Raw genomic sequence first — 13,867 nt, forward strand, 5'->3', positions numbered from 1 at the left:
GGAGGCTGAGGCCCGGCGGGTGCGCCCCTGGCCTGGGGTCACAGCCAGGGACTGGACATGGCTGGGATGGTCAGCCCAGAGCCCACGCCATCCGTCAGAGCTCAAGTGCTGCTGGTGTGGACGGCCAGAAGGGCGCAGCAGGAGGCCTGAGTCCTTGAGCTCGGGCCACAAGCTCCACACAGAGCTCCGTTGGTTTCCTGGCCACGAGGTATGCAGTGGGGACTGACACCTCGCCAAGGCCGGCAGGCAGTGTGGTCAGATGCTGCCCGCTGTGCTCACGCAGCCTCTCCCCTCGCCTGCGGACGCTGGTCAAGTCAAACACTGGCTGGCTGGTGTCTCCTTCCTAGAAGCCCTGGCTGGCCTGAGGACGGCGGGCTCTGCACAAGGGCCCGAGGCGCCTGCCTACCCAGGGCTGGGCATGGACCCCAGATGCAGCCTGCTCTGTGCTTGGCAAGCGGCTCGTCCGCTGGGTTCCATCCTGTCTAAACCTGTGTTCCCATGTGCGCACGTGTCCCCAGCACACCACAGAGCAGGACGTGGCAGAGCAAGCCGACCACGCCCCACACATCTCCCCCACCTCGAGGCCTAGGCTCCAGAGCCACGGAACTGGCGATGGCTGAGTGCCCCTGTGGAGCAGGCTCTCTAACACGGGGCTCGAACACAGCTCTGTAACTCTTGCTGCGGGGTCTGTAGCTTGGGGCTGCCCCCTCGGAGCAGCTCTGCACGGCTCCACTCTGCTGCCTGGGCACAGGAATTGGCCCTGTGACAGGAGGGTGCCCAGGAGCTCAGCCGGACCTGAGAGCAGCTGAGATCTGCCAGGGTCGCTTCTGCCCCCTTCGCTGGCCACAGCTCCAGTGGCCTGGTGCAGAATCAGGGAAGAGCACACTCCGCCCGAGAGCAGGCGAGAGTCACGGGCAGTGCTCCCCTCTGCAAACACGTGCCCTGCATGCCCACCTGGGGGTGCGCTGGGCAGGAGGAATCAGCTCAAGGCCCCTGCTTGCTCAGTGTCAGGGCCGCCTGCACCCACAGCTACACGCGCCCTGGTGGAAGGGATGAAGTCATCCACTTGGGACAGTGGAGGCAAGGAACCCAGGGCCGTGGTGGGCAGGCTAGCCTCAGGACTTGTGAAGGGCTCCTCCAGGCAGGGTGTGGAGGAGGGTGGGCGGCTCTGCTCTGCCGCTGTCCTCAGGGTGTGGAGGGCCCTGAGGGGTGAGGGGTGAGGGGTGGAGAACTCACAGGGACATTCTGCAACTTCTGTGTGGAAGAGATGTCTCAGCCTGAGCCGGGACCTGAAGCCCTAGCAGCGGCCCTCCTGACCAGGCTCTGGGCTGCTTCCCCCCCATCAGTCTTCCCAAGAGCCCCTCGGAGGTTCTGGTTTGGGGTCTCCGGCAGCAGAGCCTGAGACCAGTTCCCGTGGAGACAGCTTTCCTGGGAGGAGACCCCAGAGGCGTGTAGGGATGGGGACCTGTGAGGGAGGGACACAGCTGGCAGCAGGCTCGGATCTAGCAGGTCCACACGGCGGGGGACAGCTTGACTCCAAGGAGAATTTTCTGGGATTCGCATGGGACCAGCTCTGAGTGGCCCAGGACAGGGAGGCGGCTGCCCGTGGCCTGCTGCACAGGGAGCCTGGGCAGGCCCGGCATTGCTGGGCATCTGGGCGCTTGGGGCATGGGTCACTTGGATGCCAGGGTGTGTCGAAGGCCTTCTGGCCCTGCCCTTGAGGCTCTGCTCTGTCAGCCTCTTCCTTCTCTGGCTGTGGCTCCCAGCAGCCCCTTAGAGGCCCAGGGCATCGTGCCCGCTTCCTCCTGGCAGCTCCCTGTTGGGCCGCGTCTACGCCTGGGCACGCTGCGCTTCCTCTCGTCTGACTCAGCACATGTGCCCATGTTTACAAATAATCATCTGCTGCCACGCCCACCCCACCCGCGTGCGTGCGTGTGTTTTGCTCACCTCTGCACCCTCCGCACCCAACAGAGCAAGCCCTTGGTGGAGGTGCCCACCTGGATGTCCCCAGCCTGCTGAGCTTCCCGGGGAGCCCAACATGGGCAGAGCTGACTTGTGGTCAGGTAGCCGGGTCCATGCAGCGGGCCGGAAGGGCTGGGCGGCCTCTGCACTCACTCTGTCGGAGCCGCTCTCTCCACGGTCCCCGCTGCAGTGCCCTGCTGCCACACCACCCTGCCTTGGAGCCTGTGGGCCAGGGACCGACATCCCCACAATCTGGGAGCCAAGATAAAGCTTGCCTCCTTTGGGTTGCAGGGTTTGGCTATTTTGATCCTCTTGAACCCTTTTGAATAAATGAGCTAATGAATGAAGGAACGCACAAATGGAGCACACTCTGGCCTGCATCCTCACCCCTCACCCCTTCCCGCTCCTGGGATGGGGCAGGCTGCCAGGTCAAGGGCGTTTAACGGGGGTGTCTTTTTATATGTTTAAAAGCAGGACCCAGATTAGGTGAAAGGTGATAGTCTGAATTTTCTACTGGCTTCAGAGTTCCCACCCTTGCTCAAGCCCTCCCCAGGAGTGGGTGAGAATTTGAGGGCATATCACTCATGATTAGTTGCCAGTCAGTCAATGTAGTTCATAAAGAGGGGCTAACCCTGGGTGGGCCTGGCCTAATCAGGCGAAGGCAAAGCACTTGCGTCTCTGGCATGCGCCAGCGGCTGTCTCCGCCAAATCGCAGTTTTAATGACTGAGCTTTGTATTTTATGCTAGTAAATCCTGGGGCTTGGGCTTTCGCACTGGTCCTTCTTAGAGCTCTCCCGACATGCTTGGGTACTTTCTTCCTGTGAGATTTGCTTTCCTATTCCCAAAGCCTCTGGAGATTTCCCTGGAGGGAAGCTTCTGACACTTCGGACACCGAGAGGGCCCCAGCCGGAGCAGAGGCGCTGGCTCCCCCGCAGCTGGGGCTCCTGTCGCGCGGGTCCCTCCTGGGCGTGTCCTCTTCCTGTGCGAGTTGACAAGCCCAGTTTTCTCCTAGGCCAGGCCGGGCCAGGCTCCTGTCTGCAGGACGGCTGCTGTCCCACATGCTCTGTTGGTGCGGCAGTCTCCTGTCACCCCACATCTGCCGGCGGCTCAGCTGGCCCGCTCGCTCGGGTCGTGCAAGCGCTGCACGCCATCATTTCTTCTGGAGTGCGCGGCCGCTGTCCCCATTTCCTCTTCCCTCCAGTGTCTTACCATAAAACATGCTTTTGTGGTTTTTTGAGACAGGCTGTCTCTTGCTATGTTGTTCAGGCTGGCCTTGAGCTCACTTTGTAGCCCTGGCTGGCCTCAAACTCCCAGTGATCCTCTTGCCTCAGCCTCCCACACTGGGATTACAGGCAAGCGCCAGAACACCTGGCTCATGCTGATGATGAAGAACTAGTCATGCTTTCTGCTTTGTTAAGAATTTTTGCATAAGAAGGATGGCGTGTACTTCTGCAGTGCGGGTGCACCAGTCATGGTGTGTATCAGCGTGCGGCTCCAGGCAGGCGCTGGAGGTGACCGTCGGGTCTTGGTTGGGAGCTCCTTGCTGTGGGGCTCTGACTGGCTGCTGGCTTCTGCGCTGTCTGTACTTAGGCTGAGGTGCGGACGTCTCATTAGAGGACCCGGGTTCTGCAAGGCTGCTCCGCTCCCCTGCTCCCGGGGCAGCGCCGAGACCCGCCTCGAGCACGGGGCGGATGAGGCTGTCTCCCCACTCCTTTCCCTCTGCTGATCAGGCCGCGTGGGGAGCGAGTCCTGAGGGGGACTGAGGGTCGCTGTCCAGAGACACCCGCTGCCTCTCCAGTCCCCCAGTGCGCTGTGGCTTTCGTAACCGCTGTAAAGTGTCCCTGCCACCCCAGGGAGAGTGGTGCCAGCGTGAGAGGCTACCCTGCAATTCTGTGGGCAGGCGGTGAGCTCAGGGCCGAGGCAGGACCTGGCCTGCGCCCGCCCAGGCTGGTGGGAGCCCTAACCTGGACAAGGGCCGCAAGGACAGCGGGCGTCTCTTCCAGAGTCTACAGACTGCTCAGCCATGCTAAGGAGCCCCATACTTGGCCCCGGAGCCAGGGGGTCCCCTGCCGCGGGCTGGGCTCCTCCCAGCCCCCAGCACCACCTCAGCCTGGTGTCGCTCCTATGTAGATGACAGTGTCCTTTCCATCCCAGATGACTGAACCAAGCTCAGTCACTCTCCAGGAGTGCCGTACCGTCTGACTTCCTTGGAAGAGCTGGACGGCCAGAGCTGCAGTCCAGGCTTCACACGTGACCTCAGGCGCGGGAGCCAGCCCTCGTGCCTCAGTTCCCCCCTTTCCAATGTGGATAAGGGCGGTATGAGTCTGATTGTAGGAGTCAAGTGATTCTTTCCTGGCAGAGGCTCAGGAAGGCCCGGCACTGAAGGGCTCGGCCACGGCTTCACTAAAAGGGAAGGACGGCCCCAGCTCCAGTGATTGTGCAGCGTGCTCGGCTGGCCCAGCACCCCAAAGCTGCAGAGCATTACTGTTTCTTTGGGCAACGCCTCATTCTTTCAAAAGGATCAAATGCTGCAGGAATGCTGGAAGGAATTCAGGCTCGGGCCGCGTGGCTGCTGGCTGCTGCTGTCTAAGCCTACCTTCTCTTCAGTGGAAAAGTAACCAGACGGAGCCGCAAAATATTCAAACAGGCAGCGCTGAGGGCCAGGCCCCTACACATGCACGCGAGAGTGAGCCGGTAACTGTGCTGCACAACTCAGGACGCTGAGTCCTGCAGCCGCCCCTGGAGACGACCGCTGCCGTGAGAGGTCGGCATGAGACCTGTCCAGGGGAAGCTCGGGGCAGGCAGGGCATGGCCAGGGCTGGGCACCAGGCAGGAGTGAGGCCGGGGCCAGCGCAGGGCTTCTAGTCTGGCAGGAAGGAGGACTTCACACTTGCTTTAGTATGCGTATATGCAGAAAAAAGTCAGAAAAGGGATACTGTTGGTGTATCAAATTCTCACAACATTAGCACTTCTGAGCACCCAAGTGAGGTTTTTGCTGGGACACAGAGGAGCCCGCCTGTGTGTGTCAGGGACAACAGGCATTGGTGGTGGCGGCAGAATGAGTGGCCTGCCGGGGTCCCCTGGCCCCCAAAGCCTCAGGATCTCAGGCCCCTGTGCAGTCTGCCGACCTCGCCCCAAGCCCCAACTGCGCCTGGAGAGGCTCTACCATGACCGCTGCACAGGGGTGCACTGGGGTCACCTCGCTGCGGCCAAGGACTCACAGACAGAGACGTGGGCCGCGTGCTAGCAACCTGGCTGGAGTCGGGGTCTGGGGGAATCTGTCCTGACCTGAATGAGGCATCAGGGCTGCAGGGGACCCTCCCGGCTGCTGACGCTTCCCGTGTGTCACTTTCACGAGGTTCGCTCTCCGCCTGTCCTTAGATGCAGATGGCTCGGGGATCAGTGCGTCCCGCCCTGCCGTGTTTAGGGTGACTCGCTGGCAGCTCCCTGCCTCGGTGGAAGGGAAGCCTTTGGAGTTCACGGTCTAGAGGGGAATTCTTTCTCTGCTCTCTTGCTGAACACCAACAAGAAAATACATGCCCATAGTGCCACCTGCAGGCCTCCTGGGGTAATACCGGCTGTTGGTAAGGCCGTGGGAAAGGGGCTCTCATTACCTGGCGCTGCAGGACCTGCAGCTTGCCCTACCTGCTGCAGGCGATCCGAGTTTTTAGTAGGGGGAGGTCATTTGAGACAGGTTTTTCTGTGACTTGTGGCTGCAGATACCTTGTGGTGTGGCCAGCACCCGATTTAAGATTGGTGAGGGTTGGGAAGCAAATGATCCACGGAACATGGACAGGCTGCAGCGAGTGATGGGAGGGGAAAACGGAGGTACTGAGTGCTAAGTCTTCACTTGGGGTTGGAGGATGTGGCCACTGGGGCACTCAGAATGGGGTCAGGACAGGAGGGCCAGCAGAGGCGGGCCAGTCCTGGCAGAGGTGCTCTGTGCTGCCCTAGGTTCCCTCTGCGCTAGGCCTCAGGCTGTGCCTGGGCTGACGCAATGGGGTCCAGATCCTGAAGAGCCCGGAGCCCCGCCCACACTGCACACTGGGTCCCCAAAGCCCACATGGAGCCCAGAGGGGGCCTCACAAGCCACACGAGGGAAGCTGGGCATGCAGTCTCCTCACCTCCAGCCTGGGCAGAGGACCCCAAGGGGATGTCAGTCTCTGCAGCAGAAAGCTCATGGGTCCCTGAAGAGCTGGGCACAGGACAGGCTGACCGCTGACTGAGGGGGCAGAAGACAGAGCCCAGCCACACCGTGACAGAGGAGGCACTGTGGCCTTGGGGTGTCCACACCACAGACTGGCTCGCTTGTGCCAGCGCCCTTCCAGCCCCCACCTGCTCACAACAGAGGGGCACCCTCATCCGCCCAGACGCAGTGCTCATTCCATTCCACCCCGCTGTGCCGAGTGTGCAGACGGTCACAGGCATAACAGGCTCCATGCTCCTCGCATGCCTGCCGCCTGCCACCTGTCGCCTGCCACCTGCCTCCTGCCACCTGCCGTGGGCAGTATGGGGTGGGAAGGGCAGCAGAGACATTTCCTTCCGCCACCGCCTGTCCTTTCTCTGCTGCATCCAGCACTCTGGCTAGAGTCTCACACTCCTACCTGCAGTCAGAGTGGACCCCATGGTGGAAGGACTCAGCCTCACCAGGCAGCTCCCATGAGCGACACCAGTCGGCCTAGTGCCGGCCCTCCTGTGCTTTTAACAGACTGCTGACAGATCAGGGACTCTCGGGACCTCTCCAGGAGTTCAGGAGCTTGAGAGAGTGACACAACTCAGGGAAACACTCTCCTCACAGGGCACAGGGGACAGCCAGGTGAAGGGGTGGGTAGGAGGTCTGGGAGAGCCCTAGGTGCAGCTCTGTCCCTGTGAGTTCAGGTAGAGGTGCTCCACATGGAAGACACACCTGTCGCTTGGGAAAGTCCACAGCCTTAGGAGCTCTGTGGCAGGGGCTCACTGTTTTCCTACAATGCCATATCGCCATGAGCACTTCTGAGGGGCAAACACCAGTGACATCCTGTGGGATGAAGTGGCCACGGTCCTCTCCCTGGGAGGGGACCCTAGATCCTGCTAGGACCAGGCCTGGGGGCAGCTGCCACCCAGGCTTGCTGGAGTTCTGCCCCAGCTCTGCACCACCTGGCTCTGTGGCTCTGCCCTGGCTCCATCCCGCCTGCATGCCCCAGCCCCAGGCTGGTGCTCTCCTCCCTGGGGGGGGGGGCGTCATCCCTGCTGTTTGCCCAGAGAAGCCACAGGGCAAGGACAGCCCAAGTGCAGAAGTGGAGCATGGCACAGTTCATGACAAGCTTGGGCACTGTGACATCATGGTTGGTACAGCAGGGGCTCCCAAGGCCCCTGGACCCACGGGGCACCCAGGTAGTGACCTGCCCTGTCCCACGAGCCCGAGTCCTACCTCTCCATGCCCCCTGCTGCCCCTGGACCAACGCTTACCAGCATGTAGCAAACATTTCGCCCAGCAGAGGAGGGGTGGCAGGAGGATGTGGCCCTGGACTCCTGCTGTCCCTGTGTCCCTCTTCCCCTCCCTCGGCCTCTCCCCTCACAGCAGTCACTGGCTTTTGTTTGTCTCAAGTGTCACACCTTTCACACGCAGGCCTCTTTCAATCTCACCTTTGGCCCTAAGCAGTAATCCAGACCGGGGAGAGCAGCTGTGTGTGTGGGCAGTGGGCACAGGGGAGTTTGGCTTCCCCAGGCAGAAGGTCTGGAGGCCCTGTCCCCCAGAATCTGGCCGTCCCCACAGGTGCACGACCGGCTAGACCGCTATTGCTGTGGCTTCCAGCCTGAGCCCTCAGCCCCCTGCGTGCAAGAGAGGCTGCGGGAGAAGTGCCGGAACCCGGTGGAGTTGCGGCTGGTACACATCCTGGTATGTCAGCCCCCCACCCCCAGCCTCACCCCATCCTGGGCCCCCAAGAATCTCCAGGGAATTTGGGGGCTCCTGCAAGCAGTGTTTGAGAACCTGGCCTCAGGGTGGGAGAGGGAGAGGGCGCTGGGGCCCTGGAGAGAGCTCCGCAGGGAAAGCCCAGGTTGCTGAAGGGGATGGCAGGAAAGGAGGGTGGGATGAGGCATTGAGGCGAAGACGAGGGTTGTGGGAATGCGCCAGCGACACAGCTCTGCCCAGCCACCCCACACGCTTAGGTGCTAAGGGCTCCGTGGTCCTTGTTCTGGTGGGAAAAGCTTAGAAGCACAGTCCCCCGTGGAAATGGAGTGTGGCTGGTGCCAGGTGAGGGCAAGAGGCACAGGTGGCCAGGTGCAATGAGTCCCGGGCCCGTGGCTTGGCTATCAGGGTCCCTCTGCAGCCCAGATCCTGACCCTCTGGCCAAATGGGCACTGAGCACGTCTTCACAGCTTCACAGCTCTGTTCCTGCATCATGCGCGACATGAGTGTCTCCTCAGAGGTCTTTGTGCAGCTGCCAGGGACGCACTTGGCACAGGACCTGAGTAGGGGACGCACTGTGTCAGCCACAGGGGCTGTGTGAAGCAGGGTGGGCTGGAAGCCTGCTGCCCTGCTCCCGAGCCTGCGTTCTCTGCCCATCTCTTCCCCAGGTCCGGAGCAGTGACCCATCTCACCTGGTCTACATCGACAATGCAGGCAACCTGGAGCACCCCAAACATAAGCTGGACTTCCGACTGCTGGAGGGCATAGCCGGGTAAGGGGCCCACTCTGCTGGACCTGGGCTTGGGGAGGCACAGAGCAGGGGCAGTGGGCAGCTCCCTATTTCCAGGGCCCCTGCCTGCCAGACCCAGCCACCCTGCTACTCAGTGGGAGAGCCTGCAGGGGCCCCTCCTGCCCATGCTCATGGTGCCCTGCCCTGCCTGGTGGCCGGGACGACCTGCCAGGCTTTCCACTAGGGTAGGCCCCAGAAAGCTCTGCCCTCTGCTTTCCCATGCCGCTGGTCAGTCGCTTTGGTGTGGAGAGTGGCTTGGGCTGCGACTTCACTGAGCCACCCTGCTCACCCTTCATCGGGGCTGAGGTCGCCTTTTCTTGTCATGGGCCCCAGGTTCCCGGAGGCAGCTGTGCGGGTTCTGGCATCCGGCTGTCTACAGAACCTGCTGCTCAAGTCCCTGCAGATGGACCCAGTGTTCTGGGAGAGCCAGGGTGGGGCCCCAGGGCTGAACTGGGTCCTCCAGACCCTGGAGCAGCGGGGACAGGTCCTGCTGCGACACATCCGGAAGCACGCCCTCAGGCTCTTCCAGGAGGAGGAGCTGGGAACCACCACTGCTCTGCAGGCCCGCTCGGCCTCAAGCTGACAGCGTCCATCCCGGATGGCTGTGCTTCCTGAATGCCTGAAAGCAGGACACGGGGGCATCACGGTGGCCTTCTTGCACTTGGAGCGGTGGAGGCCAGGCTGGGCTTCTGACCTCACCACCTGCCCCTCTGCCTTCTCAGTGCTGGCGCTCAGCTTCCTGCACCAGTAAGCAGACCCAAGGACGACCTGGGAACCGCACCGCACACCTACACTGGTGCATGGGCTGTGTGCACAGCGGGGAGGCCGTGCAGGTGTGCAGGATCAGGAGGGTGCATGCGCGCGCGCGCGCGTGTGTGTGTGTATGCACGCACCACACACATGGGCAACAAGTCAAACAAGGGCTGTCCTGAGAACTGTATATACCCTTGCCCCCAGGTGCTAAGAAATTAGGCACAAGCATTTGTCTTCCTAGGCTTCAATTCTTAGTTGTTTTGACTGGAAAATTATAAATGCACGCTCACTAAAGCGAAATTCACAAATAGAAGCATAGAAGACAGTGATTGTCCTAGCAATTCCCGAGAAATGAGTCAAACTTGCACTGCATGCATAACGCAAACAGCGTGTAGCAGGGTCACACTGCACGCCAGGCCACTGTTCTTACTTTGACCACTGAATTGGCCAACTTTTTAGTGATGATTACAGGGAATCTCAGCAGGAGTGTGGACTTTATTCAGCTTTTTTCCCCCAGGATAATGGACACTTAAGTTGCAGACACTGCAGCTGTGGTCAGGACTTGGTGTAGGAGTCCCTGCTCTGCCCCGTGGACTTCTGGGTCACACAGCTTGGCAGTTCTTGCAGAGAAACTGCCAAATGGTTTTCTGAAATGTGTGTCAATTTATACTTCCCCAAGAGGGTAGGAACCGATTCTGTCCCTGCGCCCCAGCTACACTTGCTCCTCAGAGCTGTTGCTCGTTCCCCGAGGGGAAGCCTACTTTATAGACCGCCTCTACACGGGTGAAGCGGCCCCTGCGCCTTGCACGGGTCACGAGCACTCGCTGTGGCCAATCTCCCTGAGATTTCTGAATGTAGTCAGTGCGCTCCGGCTCGCCCCCAGGAGGCTTGGTGGCCTGTTCTCTTGCAGCCGGTCACATGCAGCTCGACTTGGGAGCCTTTGGCCAGGTGGGAGCTTTGTCTTGCTAGCTTCGTGCCCACTCCGCAAGGCTTGTCACTGCCCGGAGCCTGTTAGAGCTGCCTTCATGGTCACTCTGCACCCACAGGAGAGTTGGAGGAGAGCACTGGGAGCTCCGGCTAACTCCTCTCCTCGCACTCCACGTGGACAGCCTGTTGCGACGGCATCTGCATGTAGCCTCCTGTGCTGATCTGGACGCGCCACGTGCCACCTGGTGTCCCACACGGAGGCCACCGTGAACTGCTCTGTCCCACTAATTTCTCATTTCTGCATCAGTATGACACTGTTTTAATGAAGGCTACTCTTGTAGCCACACAGTAGGGCTGGCTCCCAACTTTTCTTCTTTGCTCCTTCCGTGCGTTTGTCTTAAATATGGTATGAACCAAGCCGCTCCTCTCCTGCTGCCCTCCACATCCCTTGTGGTTTGATTGGGATTACATCAGTTATACATTAATTAGCATGTGGTCCCCCTGTGCCCTGCGTCCAGCAGTGTCCGGGACTTCTGGTGCTGAGCTAGGTCTTCTGTGCGGATTCACACGGTAGCTGAGGCAGTGGCAGCTGCGGTGGTGGTCAGGGCAAAGGAACTGACACAAAGGGACACGGAACCTGTGGAGAGGAGCCCTGCCAATCGTTAGCTATGCAGAATGTGGACGATGGACAGCCCAGCCGCAGAGTGGAGTCCACCTCCCTGGGTGGCTGTGGGCCAGTGACCAGTACACAGGAAAGCTGTGGGTGGCAGCTTTGCCCTGGGAGCACTTAGCAATCAGCCCCTCCGCACTGAGCCACAGCATGAGCTGCGCTGCCCCCACCCCAGATGACCTGTGCTTGTGCTCATGGGAGCAGATGCGCTCGACGTGAGTGTAGGGCTGGGCACTGCCGCAGGGGAGGAGCACAGGATGACAACGGGCACTGGGCTGCAGGGACTGGGCAATGCCACCACTGTGGACGCTCAGCGCAGTGGTCCTGGGACCCGGGCAGCCCGCTGCAGGCGAGGGGCTGTGAGTGTGGCTCCTTGGGCTGGCGCCACGGCAGCCACGCAGCTGTGGGTCTCATCTCCTCCCACTCAGCGCTGCCCAGGGAGGACTCCAGGGGTGAGGATGGTGCCAGACCCTGCGGGGGGAACCAGAAGGCAGGGACCGTGCAGGCAGGCCCTGTGTTCGAGTGTCTGGTTTATACTGACAGAAGGCCCTGGTGACCACGTGCTTCCTGCCCACGCCCTGCCCTGCCCACCAGGCCTTCACCCCAGAACGGGATGGCACCAGGTCAGCCTGCCCACACCACAGCCCTAGCACCCCCACTGCCAGCCCAACCTCGGGGGGCCAGCAGGATGGCAGGTGGGAGAGCACCCGGACCAACGCCCTTCCTTGTGTCCAGTGAGAACACTTGAACAAGGTGCTCATAATCATTTAATGGCTACTCTGGACACCCGGGTGCTCTGGGCACCAGTGAACCTGGCAACCACACGATCTTGGGGTCCCCAGGGACCAGGACAGAAACAAGGTCACTTAGCCAGAGTGGTTCCTGGGTTCTCACGCCCTCCTGCCACTAAGGAACCTCTGGTGTAGACAATCAGCACAGAGATGGGGTGGGCGTCCAGCCCCCAGTGCAGTGGGGGACACATGGGGGTGCAAGCTGCTCAATAAATAAACGCATCGTACTGAAGTTGCCGCCACAGGACTGCAGACCTGGCTGGCCGGCATGGCCTGCCTGCTACGTGGTGCACACCAGCACGTCTGCGAAGGGCCCTGGCAGTGTCCTGTTGAAGATGCAGCGGACCCACACCAGGTAGGTGGTGAAGGGCTTGATGCTCTCCGTGAAGGTGTGGTTCTGCAGGGCCAGCACGTACGGCACGTACGTGCTCTCACCCTGCTCCTGCAGCCACACCTCGTACCTCACCTCCCGCACCTCCAGGAACCTGAGGTTCCAGGGCATCTGCCACGACACGGTGAGCCGGGCCTCCGAGGCGCCCTGCACAGCTGCCTGGCACCGTGCCTCCCGCACCTTGCCGGGGAACAGGCCAACTGCCCACTTCTGCTTCTGCGGCCCAGGCCGGCCCTTCACCACACGCCGGATGGCCTGCAGGAGGGACGGGATGTCCACCCTGGTGTCCTGGTAGATGCGGAAGAGCCACTCGGGGTTCCGGCAGCAGAGATGCCGCGGGACCTCGCGGCTCTGCCGGATGCGGGCCTGCTCGGCACGGTCCAGGTGCGCGATGCCGCCCTGGTCCCAGGGCCGCTCGGGGTGGGTGACTGTGTTCTCTGCCAGAAGGTTCCGCCAGGCAACGTACTGCAGGTCCATGCCAGGCAGCGTGGCCAGCGTCTTATATGGTGTGTAGTGGTCAGGGTTGATGGCATAGGGGAAGAGCTCCACCACGGCCGCACCGCGAGGCAGGAAGAGGGCGGTGACCAGCTGGGCCCCGTGCATGCTGACCAGCATGGAGGCATTGCTGACCAGCCGCACAATGTCCGCAAAGGCGTGCTCCTCCAGGGACACCGTCACCGTCTTCATCTGGAACTCCTGGGCCAGGGCGAGCAGCAGCTCAGCCTCGTTCAGGATGAGTCTGTTGTGGGTGCGACTGAAGACCAGGATGTACTCCTCAGCCAGCGGGCGCCCGGCGTGGCTCACATTCAGCTTCTCTGTCATGAAGCGCGTGAATTGTCGGATCTCGTGGCCAGACACCAGGATGTTGGCCTTGGGCCCCTGGGGCTGCACGAAGCCATACTGGTACCAGGTGGTGACCTTGGAGAGGCCCACGAAGGCCTGGGAGAAGCAGAGCAGGCGGCCCAGCGCCTTGAGCTGGGCCCGCAGCAGGGGTGGCTTGGGGCTAAGCAGTCTGTAGAGGTCGAAGTGCGAGCCCTCGCCCCAGCCCTCCATGAAGAAGAGCCGGGCCTCGCGGGCCAGGCCTGGGAACTGGCGCAGCGTGTAGAAGATGGGCAGCAGGTCGTCGTGGAAGACATGCATGAGGTTGTCCGGGTTGAAGCGGTTGGCGATAAGGGCCACGTCGGGCACGAACACAGGCTTGGGCATGAAGCGCAGGGCGGAGGTGGGCAGCTCTACGAAGTTGAAGTACTGTGTGTTGTGGTCCTCCACAGTGGACAGGTCGAGCAGCGCTGGCTGGAAGCGCCGGGCGCCAAGGTTGGGCAGCATGACCGAGGCATTGCCGTGGAAGAAGACGAACTCCTCGGCCTCGCTGGAGTAGCAGAGCCACTTGAAGCGGCAGACGCGGTCGGTGTGCGTCCGGCCCGTGCACACCATGTGCGTGCCGCCCTCTGTCAGGATTTGCAGGGCCCTGGGATAGTCAAGGCGCGGGCCCATGCCGGGCTCGGGGCCCTGGTGGCTGAGGGCCAGCTCCTCCTCCAGGCTGGCTGCATGTTCGCGTAGCCTCACGTGCTTCCACAGCACGGCCGCCAGCACCGACACCAGCAGGGCGTTGAGCACCGCAGACAGGTGCATCCTAAGGCTGCCTCTGTGGACTAAGGTGACACAGGGTGCAGGGAAGGGCCGCTGGCCAGGC

At 61.6% G+C, this 13,867-nt stretch overlaps 2 protein-coding genes across 2 annotated transcripts in view; one reads left to right on the forward strand and one right to left on the reverse strand.

Annotated features, from left to right (window-relative positions):
• Window positions 1–11,473, forward strand: part of Fam198a (family with sequence similarity 198 member A) — a 47,173-nt gene extending 35,700 nt beyond the window's left edge. The window contains exons 3-5 of the mRNA XM_012516779.2: window positions 7,718–7,840; window positions 8,521–8,624; window positions 8,976–11,473. Coding sequence (XP_012372233.2) covers window positions 7,718–7,840; window positions 8,521–8,624; window positions 8,976–9,225 — 477 coding nt within the window. The 3' untranslated portion in view covers window positions 9,226–11,473. The remainder of the gene's footprint in view (window positions 1–7,717; window positions 7,841–8,520; window positions 8,625–8,975) is intronic.
• A 268-nt stretch (window positions 11,474–11,741) lies between these two features.
• Window positions 11,742–13,867, reverse strand: Pomgnt2 (protein O-linked mannose N-acetylglucosaminyltransferase 2 (beta 1,4-)). Its single transcript, XM_004640662.2, has one exon. The coding sequence runs from the start codon at window positions 13,804–13,806 to the stop codon at window positions 12,064–12,066; it is 1,743 nt and encodes a 580-aa protein (XP_004640719.1). The 5' UTR covers window positions 13,807–13,867; the 3' UTR covers window positions 11,742–12,063.

This window comes from Octodon degus, unplaced genomic scaffold, assembly GCF_000260255.1.
Source record: "Octodon degus isolate 3935 unplaced genomic scaffold, OctDeg1.0 scaffold00126, whole genome shotgun sequence".
Lineage (NCBI taxonomy): Eukaryota > Metazoa > Chordata > Mammalia > Rodentia > Octodontidae > Octodon > Octodon degus.